Genomic DNA, 26,486 nt, shown 5'->3' on the forward strand with positions numbered 1-26,486 from the left:
GTCTCAGTCTGGTAAACACACACAGGCGCATTCTTTCTCTCGGGCGCTGTTTGATGGTGACCAAATGGAGGCAGGAAGGGAGCAGATCCCAAATGAGACCAAGCCAGCACACCTACGCAAAGACTTCAAAGTGACCACAGATGTGACTGGATTTGTAACAAACTTGAGTCCTCTGGACGGAACACACTGGGGGTGGGGGGGGGGGGGGGGGGGGGGTAGTGACCTCCTGGAATTGTGAAAATGTATCGTTTCCAGTCCTAATCCGCATCACAGCAAATCAGAACAGATACCATGTTAAACTGCTTTAATCTGCAGGCACAGACACTTTGAGCGTCCATTCTGTTCCCAGTGCCGTCTCTGCTGTGAATAACTTCATGAAAAGTAGGCTTCTGTGGCCCTGTGTTTTCATTTTCCTCAGTTTTGTGTCATAGAAAAAAATCAGAAGACCAGGACAAATTAGTACTCATTAATAAGTTATTTTCATTGATCTATTAAAACCGTATGTGCACAGAATACTGAAGGCTTTGATGTTGCAGGGCTCTTAAATAATTAATTGCTCAAATTCGAACGCATTTCCTCAAAACGTCTGACCCTTTGCTAAAATGGAGGATCTTACTAAACCGCTTGCAAATGCAAATGCAAAAAATAAATAAATAAATAAAAACATTTATAGGGAATGCATACTGAAATAAAATAATATATCGGGGGCAGACGGTAAACTAGATCAGACAAATGAGACTGCCTCGCTCACAGTCTCACCTTTTCTCAACCCCCTTCCCAGGTCACAATTTAATTCATAACTGCGGACACATTCTGTGACTTTGGCTGGTTGGCTGGTTGCATTTTCCCCTCTCTCACCAGAACAAGGCAATTACCCGCCCCTTTCGATTCATTTTGACTCATTATTTTCAATGGCTCTCTTCTCTATCAAGAGAGCTGTTGCTCATCCCATCCCGACTGTTCACCCGCTCTCTGGAGAGAAGGGGAACACATTTCCCGCTGTATTCACTTTTTTTTATTTTATTAACAATGCTCCTCTGCAAATTTCCCACAAAAGCAATGATTAGGGAATAAATAAAGTAAAAAAAGAAATACATAAATAAAAGGAACGTGAATCCAGAGAGGCCCAGGCTTCGTGAAGATTGTCCGGATAAATAGACTCCCCTCCAACGGAGCATGTTGTTTCTGCTTATTGTGGGTCATGAATGAGACAAGGAGGGGGTCTCCCGTAAGGCGATTATGCCTCTGCCCCACCCCGTCCGTTTAATCAACAAGCCCTTTATTTTTTTGGCAACAATACAAAATATGTCTGAAAGGTTCTGCTCACTCACAGAGTCGAACCAGTTCATTCTGTTGAATGAAAGTGCCAGAGCAATAATTGCAGATGGTCTCAAAGTTTATTTTTTTCATGTCACTTGATGTCATCACAAATACTATCAAGTATATTTCCAGTGACAAGTAAAAAGATGGCGTAAAATATTACAAGAAATAAATTCAGACTGCATTGTCGGCGGTCACAGAGTTTCAGTTGCCATTACATAGGTATCACTATTGTTTTTAACATATACAATGATCATCTTAAAAATAATGTTTTTTATTTTTTTTAAACTTCTCGAACAGAAAACACAAGCTTCAAATTCTTTAGAAAATAGCTAATAAGATTTCCATTAATTTAAACTTATCAAAATTCCCACAAGGGCCCTAGGAGCTTTCTTTTTTCACCCCTCTTTTCTTTCATCCATGGTTAAATATGTAAATAAAATGTCTAAAGTCATTCTTCAAAGGGGAACAAAAGAAAGAAGGGGGCTGAGGGAAAAGACAGCCATAAAATTCCTCCGATTCTCCATAACATTAGCCAGAGGGGGGCCAGCTTCTAGCCAGAGCCTAGCAGCAGGGGAGCCAGCTAGCTCCATAGAATCGCACATCTCAAATCCCACACACAAAAAATAAAATATCTTTTCAGCTTGAGCCATCAAAGGGCCCCTTTCACTTTATTAGTTACAGAATTATCTCACAGTTACTGATTTCTCAGAGATGGAACAGTGTTTTTTCCTCTTTATAGTGTTGTTGCGGTTTGGAAAGATGAGATAAAGTTGATGTGTGTATGTGTGTGTCAGTGTGTGTGTGTGTGTGGGGGGGGGTGCATATGTGTGAAACGGAGGGGGGGAGAGACTGAAAAAAACAAGATAAAAGAGAGAGAGTAGGAGCTACGGAGGCTACTGATGCTAAAGATTGAGCGGCAATGATTTCTCCCTTTTCTTCTCCCTTTCAAAGAGAGATCATCATGACCAGCAAAACAATCATAAAAGAGAGGGACGAGAAAGAAGTAGGGAAAGAGAAAAAACAGGAACAAAGGCTCTGAGCTAGAACAACCAACCAGCCTGTGTATTTTCATTAGCCAGTGTGACAATATTATCTTGTATGTTTTATTAAACGAGCAATCAAGGCAGATAATAGGGGTGGATGCGCGCCTTTTAAAGGTGTCAGATGCCGTTTTCCAAAAAGCTATGTGATGGGTAAACAGGGGCAGCGATTGTCGTTGATAGCGAGCAGAACAAATAACATTAAATAATGGCTTTCCACCTTTAGCTGTCGTTTCCCCTCTGCGCCTACATGGAAGTGACTGAGCGTCGGCTCTACCGCTAGAGGCTACAAACGGACTGTGGTGGGTCAGCTGTTTTCTGCGTGCAAAAAATGCATTTACATGAGAGCCCCACGCGTGTGCAGTTGTATGGATCGAGGAATGTCCAGACAATTCAGGCCTTGTAGGAACAAAGGCAAATCTTTCTTTGGACTTGTAAGCGACATTTTCGTATTAATATGAAAAATATTTGGCTCCTGTTAGATGACCAACTCCAAGCGTACGTTTAAGAACAAAGCGCAAAGACCACACATCGAAAAGGTCGAAGATTGTTGCAGAAAGGCGCAAACTGAGACCACAAGTGCTCTAGAAGTGAGAACCCTCATCTCACTGAAGCACATTTCCAAAATATTCTGAAGAGCACTTTAGCGACTGTAATAAAAATGCACTAAAAGCATTTTTATTTACTTGTGATCCTAATTTCACCCTGAGCAAGGACCGTGGCGAGGTCTGTGAATAAATCATGTTATTAAACTGTTTTACAAGGTAATGTGAGCGGGCGGGGAAGGATCTGGTGTCTGCTGCAGTCAGTGGGGCCCTCGATTCTCCCACATGGCCCCGGTGGAAGAAGAAAAAAAAATTTCAAGGTTGAGTGGTTCATGTTTCAAATACACAGGGGTTATGGTGCAAACAAACCGTCTTGCCATCTTAGACCAGGACTCTCGCCTCTATCATGTAGTCATGCGTGTTTTTTTTTTTTTTTTTTACAACAAAAAGTCTACTAAGTGGTTGTGAGGCTCACAAAAAAACAATCATCAACTCGCTGAAGCGGTCCAACAGCACATAGCACGCAGTTCAGCTCAGGCCCCAGGGCATGATCCAGTTGACATTGCTTTTCACCATGACGGAAGTAGCCGAGGAGTGGGTCTATGCAGAGAGTCGGTTACAAACTGTAATCAAGAGCTCCTGATAGGCTTGTTTGAATATTCAAGGTCACCACATTTGATGGTATACCATTTCCTGACTTTATCTCTGGCAGAAACCACTTTGACTTCTTTTCTGTTAAGCCTCATTGGAAAACGCACAACACCTGCTCTGGCGTTTTCCTGTCGGTTAAGCACGTCGGAGCCCGTCGTCGCAGAAGGAGAGCCCGCTCAGTGATATGAATTCCCCCAGCAAGGTCACGTTTTGTTTTATAGGCTCGGAAAATTTCTCAAATAACCCGACGTGACCTGACAACCTCCAATTAAAGACTCCAACTCCCACAAGCTTTCTCCATTACATGATCAGGAGGGTACTTAGGCTCATGCAGTCAGCTCAGTTATTCATTTCTAGGATTCAAAGGGAGCGCTAATAACAGTTCTCAACAGAGTCACACAGACATAGCTAGAGTAAGGGATGTTGGGGGCCCCTCACCAGTAAAAGTAATTGCGGAATGCCGCTGGCGATGACACCTCCAGCTCAGCACTGCACACACTGATCCCAGCAATGAAGACAGTGGCCAGGCAGGCAAATTACACAGCACCAATGGCAGATTAATGCGCGGCCCTTTCATATTCTTTCTTGCTTGTTTTCACGGACAAAGATGGACATATTAATGACACAGCAGTCAGTAGTTACACAACCCGGCGGTAAGAGTCCCGAGGAATGTTCCTGGAGGCGTATTTATGACCTCAGAGGGAGACTCTGACAACCTGGCCGTTTTCGGGTTCGCTCTGCCAGCGCGGTCGCCGGCACCGTGAATCACGGGGAGAAAGACAATGGGCCCTCGCTCAACACAGCTTATTGCCACTCCAAATGAGCTGCTCGCCGACAAGTGGCAAGACAAGGCCCGCACTTTGGAATGTCCTGACGGATCTCCGATGGCAGGGTCAGAGCCACATCAGGAGCTGAGGAAGACGGATCCCCTCCGATCCACGCTGGAAGGGCTTCGCCTCCTGACTCTTCCCTCCGGGCGCTCCTCTCCGTCTTCGTCAGAAAATTTATGAGCGAAACAAACAAAACAAAACAAAAAAACTGTTTCCCGCAGAAAGGAGGCCCTCCGCAGCTCCTCCCTATGTTTGTGTCCCCTGTGATTTCCGCAGTGATCTGAACCGAAAGGCACAGAGTTTTGAGGATCAAGCTCTCAGCTGCGTTGCATTCACATGAATTGCATTGCATATTTGACTGCCTAATGATTAACTGGTTTCTCTGTGTTCACAAAGTGAGCAGTCGGTTTTTACAAAGCGTGTAGGAAAACAAATGCAAAGCATTCCAAAAACAATGTGTGCTGCCAAAAATGAAGATCAGATATATCATGTAGTCTATTCCCACATATATATTCTATGAACCAAAAGAATTGAATGAATTCAATAAAAAAAGACTCAGCAGCTAAAGGGTCATGTGGGCACAATTGTATCTATCTCTTGTATTTTCTCATTTCTTCACTCATGTCTTCACTTGATGGTTCTCTGTTCTGAAAATTTTTAAATAACTAAAATTAATGAGTTAAATCAATGACTTTGTATTATAGATGTGGAATTGTATCCCAAAGAAATACATGAGTTCATTTGTAAGAATTCATAATAAAATTCACCACAATAAATAAAAAACAGTGAAAACTATCTGTATGTACAGCAGTTGAGGGCTACTGGACAACAATCTTGTGAGTTCCTTCAGGACAGTATTAGTGGCCTACTTATAGATATGGACAAATAGCTGACTACTGTGGGCCAGAAACTGCCTATACGCAGGCGTCGCGCTAACAGGTCTTTCAATCGTTCAAAAGACGCCAGACTGTGGCGCGGAGGTTAAAACAAACCGCGGGTAATAAGGGCAATTTCTCATTGCTTAGCACTTCTCCGCTCTGGAAGGGCTTAATTGTGCAAAATTGCAAGCTGAACAAATCGCAGCTTTGAGGAGTAATGTGATATATGCAAAGTGCTTTAAATGGATTAATATTTGAGGAAACTATAAATACGGTGGGTGAGTCACTCCTTGCATCTAAGAAATATGTGGGTCTCCTAGGGAGAGTCTGAAGCAAGAAACACACTATTAAAGGAAATGGTAATATATCTGGGCGCTGACAGACGACGGGTATTTTTCTCCTAATGAACACATATAATTAACAGTACATTTGGAATTCACTTAATGACGAGAGCATCTTTTCAGCGCAAGTGTCTGCAATATGCTGGAAGCTTGACAATTAAACTAGGATTAATATATCCTTATCTTTTACAAAGAATAATAATGTTTTTTTCCAAACATCTTGAAGTCGCATCTGCACAGCACGCCGTGCTCTGTGTATGAAAAGAAAGATATCAAAAGGCAGGATGAGCATTCTAATTTTGTTGCTTTTATTTTACAGAAAAGGAAATCCTAACAGCTTAAACTAAGCTGGCAAACTCCCAATTGCTTTGATGAAAGATTGCTTCTTTTAAAATTTGCCCCGCCCATACTTTATTTCTCCTTTTCCGTACAGTTAAGGAGGAATGAGACATAAACAAAACAGGATCATCTCCTATTATCCGTCAAGTATCGCCTCAAGCAATTTCTACGAAATCAGGTTTGGATCTTTTGAATAACTTGCTATTGTGTCCTTACATTTGGTAGCCCGTCCAACAATGTCCTGATATTTATTTTGCAATTATGTGCGTAAAATATAGCCTGTGTATTGCAGCGCATATAAAAATAAACAAATTTACCGAAGTAAAGCTATTTTCATGCATGGACGTAAGGCGTACCTACTCATTTAAAAATAAATATAAATGACAACAATTTATACACTTGGTTCTGTTCTCACTAAACTGTGAGGGAAAATTGGGGGCGACAGAAACTTCTCTTTCTCTCACTCTCCCCACACAATGCCCCGACCGTGAAAATCGTCAATTGTGGCAGAGGAAAAATAAACATTTCGACGGAACGCCGCAGAATCCATTTGGTTGTCTTTGACGACGTTTGGCTCATACCTACTACGGAACGTGCTAAATTCTTAACACTTTTCGGTCAGTAGAAAGTTTTTTTTAAGTCGGAAAAGAGAACAAATGGCCGATGAGTAGTTTGCTATGATCACAATGTAAAAGGCTGTGAGGATTTTTAAGGAGGTCTGCTGGCTGTTCCGCACGATTTGAAAATAATCACCGTGTCAGTTTCACCTTTCTTATGCAAAATAGGTATCTTTGAAGGCGGATCTTTTGGCAGGTTAGTCCAGGACGGTGGTGAAGACAGAATCAAATCTGCAGTGCAACTAACAACTCGCTCTGGCTAGGTCTCGCTCCGGATTGTAACCGGCAACAAATGTAAAGTTAATTTTGTAGAGAAATTTTGTGAGCGCATGAATATTGCTTGTGGACGCACAAAGACTAGTCGCATTTGGAGGAAAACAACAGCTTACTTGACATTTTTTTGCGAAAGCTTTTAGTCGCGCACGAGTTTGAGAGCGCTGCTCGTCTCCGCTCATGCTGCAGGACGGTGGCAGGACAGCCTGCCGAAATAACGTGATTGGAAACGAGAAGTGTTTGCCTGGTTTTACACGCGTCTGCTTGGAAATTGTCTGGATTGTGTGCCGCTTTAACGGATCTGAACATTTCCCTGTGAGAGAGCCGTCTGGGGGGCAGCTGGTTCGTCCTCCAGCACATTGGATGAGGTGGACATTTACCACACCGTGGTTAGATCTTTCCCCTATAGCATTTTCGGATGTCCAGCAACAGACTGAATAACAGTTCACGGACTCTCATGGTAAGCTCCAATTATTTTCAACGCAAGTTATTTACATTTTAGTTCTAGGAGATCTCGCAGGAATTACTGTAACAGGCAATGGAAGTAAAAATTGATAAGCAATACGCTATGCTACTTTGACAGTTAAGTTTCTAAAATCCTCTTCTCTTTACTTTTCTGTAATTCTTGGGACATGTTCATGAAAGTACATACAGTCGCTTAGTTTATTTTTTTATTTTTTGCCTGGAGGAAGTTAAAACACCAGACATTATTCTAAAGAAGAAGAAAAAACAACAACTAAACATTGCCTAGTTTACCCGTATTTGGTGGAGCTCTACATGAGAGAACACTGACAAGACAATGCCTTCCTCTGCCAAACTGAGCCTCTTCCGCCTGCTCATTGCCTTTGCGCTGGGGGGCTGTGCTGCCATCAGCTCCATAGACCCGGATCGACCCGGGGAAGGAAGATGCCAGCACATAGTGATCCCCCTGTGCAAGGACATTGGCTACAACATGACCAGGATGCCCAACCTCATGGGTCATGAGGACCAGGGGGAGGCTGCCATCAAGCTGCATGAGTTTGCCCCGCTCATTGAGTTTGGGTGCCACAGCCACCTGAAGTTCTTCCTGTGCTCGCTGTACGCGCCCATGTGCACAGAGCAGGTGTCGGCCCCCATCCCAGCCTGCAGGGTGATGTGTGAGCAGGCTAGGCTCAAGTGCTCCCCCATCATGGAGCAGTTCAGCTTCCGCTGGCCTGACTCCTTGGACTGCTCCAGGCTTCCTAACAAGAATGACCCCAACTACCTGTGCATGGAGGCTCCCAACAACGGCACGGACGACCCCCCAAAGGGGGCGCACACCCAGCCGCCTGACTTCAGGCCCCAGCGGCCCAACAGCGGGCAGGAGTTCCAGATCAAGGACAGCGGCAACCGGGAGGCCTGTAGCAACCCGGGCAAGTTCCACTACGTGCACAAGAGCGAGTCGTGCGCCCCCAGGTGCCACAGCAAGGTGGACGTGTTCTGGGGCCAGGGCGACAAGCAGTTCTCCCTCATCTGGATCGCCATCTGGTCCATCCTCTGCTTCATCTCCAGCTCCTTCACCGTGCTCACTTTCCTCATCGACCCACAGCGTTTCAAATACCCGGAGAGGCCCATAATATTCCTGTCCATGTCCTACTGCGTGTACTCCATGGGGTACCTCATCCGTCTGTTTGTCGGGGCGGAGAAGATCGCCTGCGACAGGGACAACGGCGTTGACTACATAATTCAGGAGGGCCTGGAGAGCACTGGCTGCACCATCGTCTTTCTCATCCTCTACTACTTTGGCATGGCCAGCTCCCTGTGGTGGGTTATCCTCACGCTTACCTGGTTCCTAGCCGCGGGGAAGAAGTGGGGCCATGAGGCGATTGAGGCCAACAGCAGTTACTTCCACTTGGCGGCCTGGGCTATTCCCGCCGTCAAGACCATCATGATCCTGGTGATGAGGAAGGTGGCCGGGGACGAGCTGACGGGGGTCTGCTACGTGGGCAGCATGGACGTGAAGGCCCTCACCGGCTTCGTGCTCATCCCCCTCTCCTGCTACCTCATCATCGGGACCTCCTTCCTGCTGTCGGGCTTCGTAGCCCTGTTCCACATCCGGAAGATCATGAAGACCGAGGGCGAGAACACGGACAAGCTGGAGAAGCTCATGGTGCGGATCGGCGTCTTCTCCGTCCTCTACACTGTGCCCGCCACCTGCGTCATCGCCTGCTATTTCTACGAGAGGCTCAACATGGACTACTGGAAGATTGTAGCTGGGGAGCAGAAATGCAGGGACAGCGGAGGGGCCCAGGACCCCGAGGACTGCCTCATGAGCAGCTCCATTCCGGCTGTGGAGATCTTCATGGTCAAGATCTTTATGCTCCTTGTGGTGGGCATCACCAGCGGCATGTGGATCTGGACTTCTAAGACCCTCCAGTCCTGGCAGAACGTCTTCAGCAGGAAACTGAAGAAGAGGGCGAGGAGAAAGCCCGCCAGTGTGTTCACCAGTAGCGGACCCGGCATCAAGCCTCACCCGCCACTCAAAGGCCATAACACTAAGTACGAACCTGCAGGGCCCCCTCCAACGTGTGTTTGAGCCTTTTCTCTCTACAAAGAGTGCAAAAAAACCCATTCTGTTCTTTCAACATTTAAGCCCTGACTTTGATGATGTTTTGTTATTACAGTACTGTCTAAAGGGAAACATTACAGGTTCATATTTATTTTTTTATGCAAATGTCATTGAAGAAAATGCAGTGCATTAAACAGGATGCTCTTTTCATATTATGATTTATCTCAAGCAATGGGAGCAAAATTTGCTGAAACGTAAAATAAAAAGGAAAATAGTGGTTCTCTAACTGTTAAAAAAAAACTTTAAAGATATTAAAAAAGAGGGGGAAAAAACTTTTGTTTCGAGATAAAGACAATGGAATAAACAGTTTGGATGTGCCACTGGGTTGCTTGAATAATGTGCAATAGATGTTTTCCTTAGTTACAAAAAGACACAAGTACTGTAGAAACAGATTAAAGACAATGAAAGGACTCCCCTCGACAAAGGGAATGAATGGTCTGGGAGACGGAGGCCCTTGTGTTGCGTTTTGTGGCTTTTTAATGGAAATCAAGGCAGTGTCATACATGTTTGGACTGATGTGAAGAAAGAATGCTGCAGTTGAAAAGGGCTCAGGAGCGTATGGACTGCCTATTATGAAGCACATTCTAGCCATAAATAAAACAACAAGCACTAGATATTTCAAACTTTTTGTACAGACAGTTTTCCTTTGATTTGTTTTCTGTGCTTTTTGTGGCACATCAAAATATTTGTATATATTTCTAAAAAATGTCATTATTTTATAAAGAAATAAAAACATTATAGTTTTAAATGTTGGTATTTCAGAATTTCCTATATATATTTTTGTTACTATATTATATATATTTTACTGGTGGTTTAGTTCTATATTTTTTTTGAGAGTGAGCGCTTTGAACACACAACCTCCTTTACACTTCACTTTGGAAAGATTCATTCTTTAATCTGAGTTCTAATTAGATTTATTTAATTGGACTAAATTGTTTATGTTTAGGTATACATTGCCATTTCATTGCCTTAATCTATATCTCTGTCTAATTTCAGCCCACAGTGCAAATGCATAGCGTATTTGTAAAATGAATGATCATTTAAGAACGGTCACCGTTTACAGGAATCGCTGATTATTTCTTGTAATGTTGTGTTGAGGTTTAAGGAGTTTATCTAAGAGCATTATGCTAATTTTGATAAAGTATGGTCACTCATAAAATGGCAGAACTTTGGTGGGAATTGATCATCGGATATAAGCATATTTCACTGGAAGTTTGAGCATTTTAAAAATAAGGATGAAGTGTAATGATGCTCATGTCAGTTGTGTTGTAGATAACATTCTGATCAAAGAAACTCCGTAAGAACCCGGTCTAAAACTTGCTTAGATTAATGTAAACACTGATGCGGATGCGGGCATGTGTCAGGACCCGCTGTATACAGGTTCTGCCCGGGGAAGCATAGGTTGACACGCTCAGAATGTATGGACACCGGATTAGAGTATACTGGCTTCCTGGAAACCCTGGCCCAGCCATGTCCTGGGGGAGATTAACTGTGTTTAATTGTCAGTTATCACTGTGTGAATACTGGAATTGGCAGAGGTGGGATCTCACTCTGAGGTTGTTTATTAGAAAGAGGGGAGGTGACTAATAAAAAAAGTTTGATGACATCAAAGAGATTATGAACAAAGCAGTTTTTATTATTTTTGAACCAACCACTTTTGAGAGCTAGGCTTTCATATTTCACTCCCATTAAAATTAATCTATTCACTTCCATGTTGCATATACAAACAATACAGAAATGAAGGCTTTAAAGTTTGCTTGGTTTTGTTTTCCTGTTTTTCCATTTATTTGTAACTTCAAATTAGGTCAGTTTTGATGTGCAGGCTTTGATTAAAGTACACTTTCCCCCTAAAATGTCTGGAATTCAAATGCACTAACAAGAGCTCTATGCTACGTAGGTTCATGCCATTACCTTTATGGTCCACTAACCTTTTTGCTCCGCAAACTTGGGTGTTATGTTAACGTTAAAGTTTTATTTTGGTGTTATAATTATGAGAATTAATCAGTAAAACCTAACCACCTTTTTGTGACTGTTAATTGCAGCTTAAATTTGGAAAGTGTATCTTCACACAAGTTGTTCATAGCCTCTGCTCAGTGCTTCCATTAACGGTTTTATCTCAGTGGTTTATTAAAATTTTTACCTTAGATCTTTATGAAGTAAACAAGCGCTCTGTTTACTTTGAATCATTCTCACGTTACGATGAAAACATCTAAACACACAGACACCAGCCGTATTTATAGGTCAGATTATGAAAAACACTTTTTCTATACAATCTTGATATATATACCCTGTCAGTATATTGGCTGGATGGGCCTGAGTTTTATGAATCCGATTTTGTAATCTCAATCATTTACTGTATTTAAGAATTAGACTGAATAATCGTCTCCCCATCTGTTCAGCAGTCAATAACTAAACAAATGGGTTTTCTTCCACTGCCTTGCATAGCACCGATGAAAGAAATTCACAATAACATTGTATTTGGAAGCCAAAGGAAGTTTGCATCAATGTCAAACATAAAGTTCATTGATTTGGATGGTCAAAAGGGCGCCTTTTCCGTGATTGTGCCGGTGAGCGCAAACAAACAACAAGCACATCCGATAAGTAAAATAAATGAACCGCTATGTGTGTGTGGGCTTAGCTGCATCCATTCAAAAGAGGATTATGCTGCTTGCCTGGGTCTGGCATTCAGGTGGGGACAATTACAAACAAATGCATTATTTTTGCCCTTCTTTTTTTTCGTACTCTGGCAGATATTACTATAGGCACATCTGGTGCTACATTCTGAGGCCTCCCTTTGAAATGTGACTAGATCTCATTTTGAATAGCAGTCTCAAGCCTGGGAAAGTCAAATGTACATACTGTGTGAAACAATGTGTTATGAATCTCCTGAGAACTGCGTGCCCCATCTTGAAGAGAAACCGCAGCTTTCATGTGTGCAAATAGCACTTTGGGTCGGGTTGTGTGTTGTTTGGGCCTTTGGGTCTTTTCTGTTGAAACACCTGTATTCCACTGGCGGAGAACATTTGTTGTCGCTTTTAAATGTAGGCTAAGGTAAATGTCTTCTTTTGCACTCTCAAATCCAGGTTTGTAAGGATTTTTTTTTTTAGCAAAGTACATTTAACACACAACTGAACTTAAGCTTCATAGAAAGAAGCTAAAAAAACAAGACATTCCACATGTAGTAATAAACTAATCCAAGGTTTTTCAATAACGTCCTCTTCATGTGGTTGACAGCTTTGCCTACATCTAGGTTAAAAACTGCTTAAACATCACTGTACTTATGTGATTGTTAAAGCTTCCAATAACTGTGTATTCTGCTTCACCATGCTCTAAAATTTAAGCTGTGCCAAGCAGGCTTTTCTAGCTATATAAAATGTACTGATAACATGTAGCTACATAACGTGTGATTCGAATATTTGTGTGTGTTCTAAATGTGAGTTTTTCAGTTATTTTATGTTCTGTCAAAATGATCTTGAAATATGCATTGTCTCTCTAAAATAGATGACTATATACTGTGTGTTTTTGCTTTTGAGATTTTTCAGCAAATGTGCATTATCAAAAAGATACTTTGCCAAGGGAGGCTGCATATCTCCAGGTATGTATGTGTCTTATCATTGTGCAGTGTGATCTATGGGCAGTTTTATAAATGGATCATTGTGTTTGATAGTGGGAAACAAAATATTGACAGCAAAACTCATGCTGTTGAGATTTTGTTCGACTCAGGCACCCCACGGCTGCAGGAGAAGAGACATGGCAAGAGGGAGTTAAATACAGTTACAATGTCTTATTACTGAATGAATCAATGCGCACCTTTCAATATATTATATAAATACTTTCAGTACTTTTTTTTCTGATCTAATCTGTTTCCTTAGATTATCTCCTGAGGTTCACCAGCATGTAATATATTTCAGGCAATAAATTGTTGAAAGTCTTGTCAATATATATTTCAAGAGAAATATGTTAGCTAAAAACTGCACAAACAACTAATATGATTGAATCGTTGAATATTTTTTTTCAGCAAATTCATCTGAGCATTGCGTGTGAGCACATTTCATATTGCATAATATCTACAACTGACAAAAATTATATTTCTGTTGCATAACTGGCGCACGGGGTAACATGCTAAGTGGCGTGTGAAAGAGGGGAAGAGAGATGTCAAGAAGGAATCACTTACTACTAGGTGATGTTACAACTGTGGAAACTTTTTCCGCGCCGTTTGCGTTGAATTTCACTGGGGAACTGGACTGCACAGGGAATCCAAATCAATATTAAACTATTGGCCCAGACACCCTGCCTGAGGCATTCAAATCAAATCGGAATTTAATAGTTCTGTCACAAAATGGCAGTTGAGGTGTTATTTCAAGTGGGATGACAGCTGTAAATAACTAAAAATGTGGTATGACTTCCTTTCTGCTATTAAAAGTAATGATGACTAAAATGTTGCTCAGAGTAAAGCAACAGTGTCTTGACTGTGCTGATGTCAACAGCTCTCAGGCGTCTCAGAACTGTCCCCAGGCTAGGCCACACCCTCCACTCCACCATAACCTTTACTCACACTTTGATGAACCAAAGTTTATTTGTTTTTCACGAGGAATGAGTGTGAAAATGAGATTTTCACACTCATTCCTTGCGGAAAACTACTTAAAAATAAATAAATAAATAAAGCACTACTTTTCGACCCAAACAAACAATTTGCACGCAAGCTGCTTCTCTGCGAATAAAATCGTATATGCGCGGTACAATGCACTGCACTGCAGGATGAGTCTAAATATGTGCTCTCCCCCACAGGGCATTCAAGTTCCAACATCAGCCAAACCCGTTTTAACAGTCAAACACACATGACTCACTGCCACGCTGCTGCCCAATCAAAGTGGAGCATCGTCTATAGATACTTTGTGTTGCAAAAAAAATGTGAATGTTTTGGAGGGTTTCAGTCTGGGCCACCTGGATTACAGCCCCGGAGGTGTCTGAGAAGGTTGTAAATATAAATGACAGTGCTCCCCTCCACCCTCCTCTCTCCCCCGACCCTACAAACACACACACACACACACACTCCCTCCCTCCTTCCCCAGGTTATCCGGCTCTGTGTCTCAAAGCACTTCAGCTGCGGATTTTAACGTATATTTTTCTAAGTAAAAACTGAAGGGCATTTGAGACCAGCGATTCGATGAGCGGCCCAGGTCTCTTTCCCTCTCTCAGGTTTGTACAGTTAGCGTCGCAGATGCTTTGTGCTGGATCCGCCAGGCGGTTGATATCTCGACTCCTCGCCCCTCAGATGTCGCGGCATTGAAACGCGGTGATGAATGGGGCCGTCCTCTCCGTGTTGCCGCCGCCGCGGACGCTTGGTTCCGCCTCGCGCTGCCGCTATTATTTTTGCCCTGACTGGGAATGTTTTCGGGAGGGTCGAGATTATTAGACGGGGCAAGGGGCTCATTAAATGCTGTCAGTGCTGCAGCCCTCTCTCTCCCCCACCCCACCCCACCCCCCGGTGGTTCCTGGCGATTGTGCGAGAGGCACCGGTTTTTGTCTTTTCCTAGCGGGGGATCTGGCAGCAGGCATCTGGGCCGGGGCTGACGGCCCTCAGATCCGCGTCTCCACGGCCCCGCCGGCTGCTCCCCGCTGACGCCTCTCTCTCTCTCTCTCTCTCTCTTTCAGCGCAGCTCCCTCCGTAGGCCGCTAAGCTAAGCGCTAGCTTTCCAGCAGCTGCGCGCCCGGCTTCAGCTGCAACTGCCGGTGTAATTAAAACTGAGAGGAGGCCTCCCTCAAAAAGTGAGGGCCCGTTCAAGCCATTTCCCTCAGTTTATTTCACCAACAGCTTTTTTTTTTTGTTTTTGTCTTTCCCCTTTCCAAACTCGATGAGTCTGCACTGCGGAGATTATGTTTATCGCGGTGCTTTTGACAGTCTTCTCTGTCTCTGTGAGGACCTGTTGGTCTGAGGCCTGAACTATGCAGGTTAACCTACAGGCTAGCCGACTTGTTGGTATCTGACGGAGGAGAAAGGTCATCGCGCGGGGAGCGTACACACAACAAAAATAAAGGAGACCTGCCTGTTTCACAGCCTGCACGGGGCAGTAAAGACAAAGGGGGGGTTGGTTTGGGGGGTGAGGGGCAGTGAAGCTGTGAAGCTGTGAAACCCAAACCTTTTGGCGTAGCTGTGAGCTCGCCGCTCCACTGAGTTGTAAAGTACATGGACAAGGTGACATAAATCAGCGCGTCTCATTGACTGGCGGTTGGGGCTGCTTCCTTTGATCAGGCTTTTTGAAGGCGGCCTGCGCCCTCATCCACCTCTGCTCCCGCAGCACCTGTTTACGAGTCGTGGCCTGCCTGCCTGCGCGGCTCTCTCTGTGCGCGCGCGCGGCTATGCGAGCTCCCGTACCCGCCAGCGGGAGATATCCCAGCAGTCACTGGGGGAAAGGGCGACTGTATGCGTCCTGATGCGCTGGTTCAATGAGAATGCCAAGCCTATGGCCATTTCTGTGACCACTCATGGTAGCCTACTGGCTGATCACTAGCGCAATTAAATGAGAATAAAACAAAATGAAACAAAAATAAAGAACTTTTCTGGTGGTTTGCGGTGGTATTGAAATGCCCTATGCCTACCTGGTGGCAGTCAAACTAAGGCACAAACCCGGAATTCGCTTGTGGCTCGAAACCGAAGTAGCTCCTTCCAAATTATCGACTGTCAAAATTGTTTTATTCAAGCCTCAGTATTAAGAACTCTTTAATTGACAGAAACATTCTATAAATGTTAGAAACACTGTGAGTATTAACAAGCATTTAAACAAAAAATCAGGCAGGTTACCTGTGAGTGTGTTTCAGCGTTTCAGCTGATCAGATATGAATTCTGCTCATATCAGCGACCAAGCAGCAATAATATAGCATGTATCACACTTTGTGAGGCCCTAGTACAAATGACAGTGCAGATGCCACCATGATTAAAAGAAAACAACATAACGAAATATGGGGAACAACATTCAAAACTGAATTTCCAGCATGTGTTGAAGCATTTGATATGCTGCATCCTCAATGTTTCCATAATTTTACCAGAAAGGGAAAAAAATTAAATCATAATGAAAATAAAGGTATTCATGATAATGCCATTAGCTGTATGATGAGAATGGTGAAATCTCTTATTTATGCGTATAATTTTTCAGGCCTCGGTACTGAAGCTGGCCCAAGATCATGCCTTGCATGCACTTCCTTTAATAACTGAAATGCGACACAGACAGATAACAGGCCGTCGGATTTAACGCAGTCAGGGACGGCGACAGCTGCATGCGCGGAGGCGTGGGGACGCAGCAATAACGAGTGCCCGGAATATTCCGGCAGGATCTCGCGTGACAGAAATGCGTCTGAATCGCCGCGGAGTAAATCCACTTATTTGCTCTGCTTCGTTCTCCCTGCCAAGCACCTTCGCGTCGTCACCCAACCTGGCTGCGTGCGGAAGCCCGCGCACGCGGACGCAACATCGCGGAGGGCCCGTTCGGCTCAAAACCGTGTGTGTGGACGGACAGGGCCGATTTAAACCGCGAGAGGACGCTTTCGACACTGACCTCAAATACGCGAAAAGGTGTTTCTCGCACGGACTGAACGCTGCAGTCTTGCACGTCTGGATGGCGCACTGCTTGCGGCGCTAGGTGCTGCTTCTGTCCCACCGGCAGCCACGCACGCCCTACCCACTGCTCTCTTTGCACCGCAGCACGGTGCCCTTTGACTGTCAGAGTTGACGGTAATTACATAAGAATCTGATCTCTCCACTGACAACAATGAGCACATTCCCCATAAGGTGGGGGCAGACTGGGGAGTGACAGAGTGTGAGGAGGGGGGTGTGGGGGGCACCTTTTTCAAATGTATAGTGCTTTGTCTTTCATGCTGTCTCCTGATCAAACAAGCGTTTGGTAGCGGCCGAGGTGCTGAGCCTCGAATATGTTTATTTGCATTTTCTCCTGTTAAGGAACAAACAGCTGGGAGTTAGAGATCAGGCAGATTACAGTCCACAGGAAAAAGATCCACCCTTACTTCAGAGCCACTGCAAACAGACACCCTACCACCCCCCCAGCACACACACACACACTCCAGCAGCAGCTCCTAGGCACTACCTCTTTCGACGGTTAAGCGGTGAGATCAGAATCAACAGCAGAGAGAGCACACTATTTACATAAACCAGTTTTTCTTTTCTTTTCCCCCATTTGCATGGAGCTCTCTCTCTCTTTCTTTGCAGACTTCTTACAGGATCTCCCTTTCTCTCTCAGTGTTTTTTGGGATGAATTGCTCTCAAACAATATAACTGAAGCACCTGCAATTGCAATTGTTGCAACTGCAGTTGTTGTTGCAGTGTCTTATTTGTCTCTTTACCAATACCCAATGAATTGGCAAAGAGACAAATGAGTAGTCGCAACAACAAACATGTTTGTCTCCACCACTGAAACAACATTCCAAAAATGCTAAAAGGCAAAGAGGGCTACAACACAAATATAACATAGCATACATCACAGCACCGGTATTGGTATTGCCGCTTTGTTTGAGACTAAATTGAGCTTTTTTTAGTCTTCTGTTAGGGCGAATACTCCCACTCATACACCCCTTCACCACAATGTTTTTTTATTTTTTTTAATCTATCTTGCAGGAAAAAGACCGCAAGAAAGTGGTCACTCTGGGTAAACGTGCAACTCCCTTCCACTGCAACAAAGGGGAAAACAACCCGCGATAGCAGCGCGGGGTTTAATGGGACAGGAAGTTTATGACAGAGAGCGGCACGCACGGCGCGTTTGATCACGGAGGAGAGGAGTCGGAAGGAAATGCAGCGTTAAGAAATGAGGGAGAAGTATAACTAATACTCATGGGCACCCGTACGCTAAAATGAGGCAGAATGGGTGGAATCCACAAAGGAGAGTGACTTGAGATTCTGTGCGGAGGGGGGATGTGAATAGCCTGGTGTCAGCTGGAAGCAAGGTTTTCGCCATGGTGACTTAGCAGTGCAGGATTGTGCCTCTCTAATCTGCCACCCTCCTAATCCTCACAGCAAAGTGTTCAGATAATAAAACCCATCAGAATTCCAGTGCCCAGGATCTCATTACTGCTGCTGCTGGGGAAGGTTTTCCACCCTCTCTCTTTCTCACACATGCACTCACAGAAACATACACACACACACGCATGCATACTCACAGAAACATACACACACACGCATGCATACTCACAGAAACATACACACACACATGCATGCAGGATTACAGAAGCATACACACATGCATGAAGACTCACAGAAACATATACACATGCATGCATGCACACTCACAGAAACATATACACACATGCACGCATACACACTCACAGAAACATATACACATATGCACCTGTGCATGTGCATAACACACACACATACACACACAAACAGGCACACTCACCTGCACACATAATTACACACACAGGTGTACACTGACATGCACAGCACACCCCACATGCATGATATGCATGCACACACAAATGCAAATACACACAGCACACACAGGCACCCCACTTTCTTATTCAAATATATATGAGCATGCACACATATCATGTATACCACACACGTCATACAGGGCCGTACACATATACACCCAAACATTCAAACAAACCTTCTTCGGCAAACACAAACACATAGATATAGGCTACACATGCAAGCACATGCCGAAGCAACAGAGAAACACACAAAGAAACAACAGAGCATTATTTAAAGGATAATTCCTTTTTTCAACCTGGGTCCTTTTTTTCAACACCACCATACTTTATGCACACTATTCTGTGCACATGAAAATATATTGTTTACAGTGGTGTGTAGCTCATCTTTATAAGATAATGTGGAAAATCCAAAACCTAAACCTGTTGTAATGGCTGATTATTCATTATACTATTACGAGGATGCTGTTGACTCTCTTCACTTTGATGGCCACACATTTATTTGAACAGGATTTATGATTCATTTTCACTTCCAAATAAGATATTTAGATATACTGGACTTGTTTGTGGAAAATTTAACCTGTATTTTGATATGCCCCATAGGCACCATCTGTTGAATGTGGTTTTAAATCTTTTTTTTTTTCTTAGTTCTAAAGTTTTTCTTCTTAATTGCCAGTGATAATTGTCTGATGCCTGTTCCCCCAAAAACAGTATGTACATCTAGGCACTAATACTGGGTGACATCTTCATAAACCCCTTTTGACCTTTTAAACCCTTAATTTACAGGTTGGATGGTGACATCAAAATTATGGATGTTAAATATATGACCAAAATCCTTAATAACTGTAAGGGATTGTGGTATATCTTTTGTTTTTCCTCCCTATACCAATGGCTTGCACAAATGTAAATTATATATAACCAGCCATCCCATTTAAATAGCAGATATTTCCTAAATTAAGGTGGTGTGTCTATACAAGTTTAACCTTTTACTTTTCCAAGCGTTTGACCAGAATGTCTCCAGCTGAAGAATGTCCTCCCAGCTCCAGGGGGCGCTGTGCCTGGCTCTGGCTGTGCGAGGAACACTATGAAAGGGACATTGTGACCTGAAAATGGAGTGCGGCTCCATTGACAGGTCTCAGTGTGAGAAGCGCGGTGGAGGGGAGGGAGAGCTCACCGGGAGGTCTGCACCACTCCCAAGCACAGCCGAGGAAGAATGCCTATGGCTCACACAGACGAGTGCTTAAAGCAGCTCTCAACAGACTGCAAAGGCAGATCACATGAAAGGAAGCTACACATTCAACTGTCAAAGTATATACAAACTCTGAGGGGAAAAAAGCTATAAAAACCAGACACTGGTCCACAAACACACCTGAGCAAAACTTTAGCTTACCGTTTGTGCAAGACCATATCGCAAACATGATTGGCCCCCTACACCACAGTGTAATTCAGTGCTTAACAGCGCAGATAAGGATCACTGGATGTTCCTTGTCCGTTATCATTTTGCGCGATGAGTCGCTAAACGCGGCGGGTAAGCGTACGGCGGGACAGGTGGAGAAGCGGCGAGGAATCGTCTTCGCGAGGCTGACTGAAGTCCTGTCAGCGCGCGCGGGGCGAGGGCTCCCGCGTTTCCTCCGCGACGCAGACGCCGCGTCGTCTGCGTGACAGATGACAGCGCAGCACAAGGAGAGCTCGGAACGCGACAGCTCTCCGGAGCGGCGCTGGCAGGCTGCGGCGCCGAACCCTGTCCGTCAGCGAGTCCCTGACTGAAGCGCTGTTTTCAACAGCCATCGCGGCTCCTAGCCACGGGCCCCTCGATGCCGTGTCGCACGTTGCACGTCGCCCCCTTCCGGCGTCGGGGCTGTTCGCGGGACGCCGTGAGAACGCAGTCGTTTGCAGTTTCCTCGAGCGGTTGTGTTCGCTCGCCCTCGGGTTCCGGGCATAGGTCCGCTTTGCATATCTCTGGTGTCCAGGGTTTTAGCAGGATGCAGTCAGGTAGTACAAATCCCTTCAAAAAACACAGTACTTTACAGAACAAACTGGTGAACTGTCAACAGTGTTTACATTATGCAACATAAATTGCTCTACAACTGTTTCCCAAAATGATGTGTGACCGACGCCAGGCAGGAAGCCATTTGGGTAGGATTCGAGTCTGAGAGAATATTCTTTGCTAACACTGGGGTGACAGTGATGCCTAATGGTTATGGCCCTGGCCTTATAATTCAATGCTTGTGGGTTCAATTGCTAGCTGGGGTACTGTCATTGTGCCTTTGAACAAGGTACTTGACCTGAAGTACTTCAGTAAATGTCCAGATGGATTGTATGCAAAAATGTCATCTGGGTAAGTTGCCATGGATATCTGTGAATTGCGAATTTGAAGTAGGCCTACATGGTTGAGTTTGAACATGTCTGATTAAAAAAAGATTGTGTGGTCTTGAATAATCAGTGCAAAAAAGAGGAGATTTAAACTTTCCGAAAGCTGGCACACACTAAGATTTCCTGTTCCTGATAACGACAATTTAGCCAATGGCGGGAGCGAGTAATCTGCTAAGAGCTGGCCGGCGCTAACTTATCGCACAAGGCAACGGCATGAAAAACACACTCAGAGTCTGTCTGGACAACAGCTGTGCAGAGTAAAGTCAAGGGCAGGTCCTGCGCATGCTGTTCTCTGTTACCTAGGGCACATTCCCTGTACAGTACCTTTCAGTAAAATTTCCTTCAATCCAGCTTCCAATAGTTCTGCTCGCTAAAAAACATTTTTGAAATTCCTGCCATTCCCCGCTTCACCTTTTCTTATGCTAACGTTCTTTAAAAGTGTGTGCGAGTGTGTGTCAGAGGATACACAAAATATTGACCAGAGACTCCCCCTCAAGGCACTGAAGTACCATTGTTGACCTTCAAAAGCACATGCGCTATTTGTTGATGCAAAGTTCTATCAAAGGGCAAAAAGCACTCTACAACTTGACACAAAATGTCTGACTCCTGTTCCTCAGGCGGTGGTGTTGCTTTGGGCCCTGGTGTGAGGAGAAGAAGGTTGCAACTCCCATTCCCGCTATTGAAGGAGAGGACTGAAAGTGAAGCAAGGAGAGATGGATGTACCCCCATTAAGGGCTCTTTTCCTCTAAAGAAAATAGCCTTTTGAGATGAATGAAGTGAGTAGAAGGCTCTGGTCAAGGGAGGTCAGAGTGGACTCAGAGGGACTCCCATGTGAGTGTAGGGACTTTGGAGGGTGTGGGGAGGGGGCGAGTCAGTTCATTGATATTCAAGGATTTGACCCGGTGACAACGGGGATGTCACAGGGGTTAAGACAGCCTTGCCTCTCCCCATTGTCCCCCGCGAAAAAAGCAGAAGGGTCTCCGGCAGCCCGCTCCCGTCCGCGAGGTTGTCATGGTGAACACGCCGAGCGAGCAGCACTTCGTCACAGTCATGTGGGCGCTTTCTCTTTTTTTTTTTCGCCTCCCCCGTGCTTCGCTCTGGGCCCGGCGAGGAAGGCTGCTTTTCCCACACAAAGGCCCCGCGGATTCAGAGTCGCCGCGGCGAGGACTCGGACTGCCCCGCGCTCTATGGGGGAAAGATCAAAAACGGCCATCTCCCCACAGGGGCTTGTCAGCTCGCGCACAAAGAAAAACACGAGCGCCCTCCCCTCACGAAAAGAGAGAGAGCCACTGTCCGTGGGGTGTGGGTCCCCAGAATCTCGGGATCCACGTAAAGAGGTCGAACTGCCGCGGCAAAGGAGCGCAAAGTGACAACCAATCACATCCTCCGCTCTTCCTCAGAGGAGGAAGTGATTATCCCTCTCACTTCCTGTGTTCAGAAACCTGCCCTGGGTGCCACAAAGTGCCATCGCACTTCATTTCTCACTTTTCTATTTCAGCTCCATTCCATTCCGTGTCCATTCTGTGCTCACAAATTCTTTTTGTTTCATACGTTGCGCAAGTCGCTATTGATTGATGGCATCACTGCCGGCTTGCCAGACGACGGTGACATCTTGACAGGAAAATATGCCGTCGAACCTCATGTCAGCCGCGCGAGGAGAACGCGGTGATCGCTGCGATCCGAGAGGGCGACTCTCAACGCGGGGCATGCCTCCGCGCTCCACCGCCTCACCCCAGGTGAACCCGTCAGCTCCGGTAGCTGGCACCTCGGCGATCACCTGACCGGAGCGTAAATCAGGAGAGAGCGCGGCAGGAGCCCTGAAGCGACTCTGACGGGCGCCGCGCGAACAGCGACACGTTCCCCTGCGCGCCGTTCCAGGCCCCGCCATGGGCGTACGGAGACCGGCGTGCCAAGGACCGCACCCGGTCCGACCGGTTCGGCGCCGATGAGTCAACCGGCAGTGTTCTCGAGACTTGCGTTACCGCTGACTTCAATGTGAGTCCCGTGTGATATAGGTATGCCAGCCTCATAGCTAGCATTCTTTGTTTGTTTGACAGCTATTATCAATGAGCCATGGCAAACACAAAAACGGATTGCCAGATAAATGAAAGTGTTAACAGAGACTGCTTGCGAGAGGTATTGTGGTCATTGCTATCATATCATTTAACACATCAGAAAGGTTAATACTCTGAAAATGGGGTAAGGAGGATTACCTGATTATCAAACTGGTGATACTTGCTAAATCTGATTAGGTTGTTTTACTCAAGATTTTAGTGGTACTACTAGCAGTTAAAGTAACAATACAAGTAACATAAGAAATATTTGTAGTAGCAGCAGTAGTAAAACCTTTATCTCCCTATCTCGGATGTACTGTGTTTTCTGAAAAGACTGGCTTCCTTCTTGGACAATAGACCACTTGAGCAATGTGCAATACACAGGCAAATTCTGAACAGCTCTTCAAAGCAGATTGGAGGACTGTCGGCTGATCCTTTGACCCTAACACAGACTCTGCAAGGTGCCCACTATGATAGATCCTGTTCACCAGCAAGTTAAGAGAAAATGCTGAGTTGCACATTACTTGAAGGGAGAAAAGGGTGCTGACAAAGGAAATGAAAGTTGTGAGTTTGGCAGCGTTGTCACATTCTCTTAAAGGCAAAAGAAATCCTTATTACCATTAGATTCACACATCATTTGTTCCGCTGAAAAAAGCAGACATGGCTTTAGAGACAGTATCAGCTCTCTGCTACAGACGGAAAAAAAAACAGGATTTGCTTCTCTTGAAAGCTGCACACAAATTACACGCACCACCCTCTTTCCATTGCTCCACTCCTCTCTCATGTGCTATTTACCAAGCTGTTCTCTCTCACTCTCTCCCTCCCCATCTTACACATATCCACTCTCAACCTGTCTCTCTCCCAATACTCTTATCCTCACAATATCTCTCTACCTCTCATTCTCTCTCTCTCTCTCATACATACACACACACTGTCACCTGTCACTTTCACACAAACTCTGAAGTGTTTTTCATTTATGATCTTGCTCATTTGTCTCTCACGAACACACCCACTCATCCATATACACACTGTTCTACCACACACATGTGCATGCACACATACTGTTCGCTCATTGTCTCTCTCTTTCCCCCTCGCTCCCTCTCTCAGATGTTATGTTTTCTAGAATAGAATTCCAGCACATCAGTAGTGCTTTCTCTCCATTTTTTTTATAAAGCTTAGCACAGGCGCACTCTGATTCTCATCATAAGTTGTATGATCTTTTTCATTTCAAAGGAAATGCCAGTTACTCAGAAGTATCTCACAACATCATTTAGACAAGAAAGAAATGTCTGCAACATGCCTATAGTTATCTTTGTAATCTTTGCAATATCACATTCCACGTTCTTTTTTCATACTATTCTGTATTCCTTTCCAGGGCGAGTCTTACTTCGAATCCCAATCACGCTTTCGTAAACAGATAATTTGGCAACAACAGAAACGTTGGAGAGAAGAGGAAGGCGACGGGAGCCATTTGCTCTTTGACTCTAATTTGGTAAAGTCTTCCTCTCCCAGTAAGTGATACGAGCCAAGGACCTCACCGCTCTACTGGTAGTGTTTACCACCCCTGCTATGCAGATGATAAGCGCTGAGGCTTATTTCCGGCCCCTGTAATCTCCATGTGGCAGCCATTACTTCCCCGACACTGGAACCGCTCAATTAGCTTGACCAAAACAGCCGGCGTGAAACTTTCAGAGTTACCGGCAGTCTGCCACACACCCTAACGCCCTTATCTTCCTCACCCTCTGGGGCGTACTGATGGGTCAACGAGATATACTCCTACTGGCTTTCATTGTTTAGATAAGCTTGGTTCCATTTTCATTTGATTGCGCGCCAGCTTAACTAGGCTATATGTAATTATTCACATTTCAGCATGTGAAAGCAGTTATCGTAAACACAAATGAGGGCACACACAAACGCGCATACTTTTTTTGGGCAGGTAGGAGATGCTTTAAATTTTCACCATCAGATGATTCACTGTCATTTCTGCTTCAAATTACATACGGAGACAAACATTCTTTTGCACCTGGTTGCAGCAAGTCAGAACGATTTAAGAGTGGAAACTACACTAATCATCACCTTTGTCATGAGTAATCATGTGTTAAAATGTTTCCAAACATGTTTCCGTAGTTTTGTTACAGCCAATGCAGGTGGACAATTTCTAGAAATACGAATTCTGTAAATCTCTTTCCGAAAAAAAAAAAACACTGAAAGGTCTCCCAACGTGTTTTTTTTTCTTTTTACGCTGCAGGCTCTTGCACAATTTTCTAGAATTTTCACCGAGAGAATGCACAATATGTGGCCTGCCGTACAATCACACAGGCCCTCAGGGGACCAGATAAGTAGAGAGTCCTTTCAAGTTAAATGTTTAAATAACAAAAATGTCCTCATGGGGTAACTGTACACGGGCAGATTCAGAATTGATTGCTCTACAAAAGCAAGGTATGCAGCTTAGGCCTAAGCCATATATCCAATTATCAATACAGCTGTATGAAGAAAGGAGAAAGTGGTTACACAGGCACTTAGAAGTGTGATGGTTCAACTGATTAGAGATTAGATACGAAAGAATGGATGGTAACAATGTTCTTGTTCAACACATTATTATATAAAACAGGCAGAGTACCTCTTTAAAGGTACCATTCAGTGAAATACATTGTATGAACACTGAACAATAGTCTTCTGTTACCATGTATGTGACTAAAGCATGTTACCATAATGTGCATACAGTGCCTTGAAAAAGTATTTCCCCACTTCCTGATTTCCTCTATTATTGAATATTTAATTTAAAGAAAAGGGTTATCAAACACCCATATCACTCATGTGAAAAAGAATTTGGCCTCTTAGTTGCTTAATCAACCAGTTAACCAAATTGAATTGATAATTAAATTCAGCTGATTGAACACAGCCAGGCTTGATTACAGCCACCATCATCATTACCATCAGAGCGAAAATAGTCACCACAAAGTTTCTACAATCATACAACGAATCATACCATGCCACAATCAAACATAATTCCAAAAGAGATGAGAAAAAAGTTATATATAAAATAAACATATCAGTCTGTAAAGGGTTACAAAGCCATTTCTACGGTTCTGGGAGAGCCATTATCTCCAAATGGAGAACATTTTAAACAGTGGTGAATCTTCCCAAAAGTGGCCGGCCTGCCAAAATGTCTCCAAGGGTGCAGCAACAACTCATCCAGG

General features: G+C 44.4%; 2 protein-coding genes across 2 annotated transcripts in view; one reads left to right on the forward strand and one right to left on the reverse strand.

Moving 5' to 3' along the window:
* Nucleotides 1-26,486, reverse strand: part of LOC118206445 (transmembrane protein 132C) — a 126,810-nt gene that overhangs the window by 84,157 nt on the left and 16,167 nt on the right. The window lies entirely within an intron of this gene.
* On the forward strand, nt 6,042-9,950 carry fzd10 (frizzled class receptor 10). The gene has a single exon (XM_035379193.1). It carries the CDS (start codon nt 7,637-7,639, stop codon nt 9,389-9,391), a length of 1,755 nt encoding a protein of 584 aa, XP_035235084.1. The 5' UTR covers nt 6,042-7,636; the 3' UTR covers nt 9,392-9,950.

This window comes from Anguilla anguilla, chromosome 10, assembly GCF_013347855.1.
Source record: "Anguilla anguilla isolate fAngAng1 chromosome 10, fAngAng1.pri, whole genome shotgun sequence".
Lineage (NCBI taxonomy): Eukaryota > Metazoa > Chordata > Actinopteri > Anguilliformes > Anguillidae > Anguilla > Anguilla anguilla.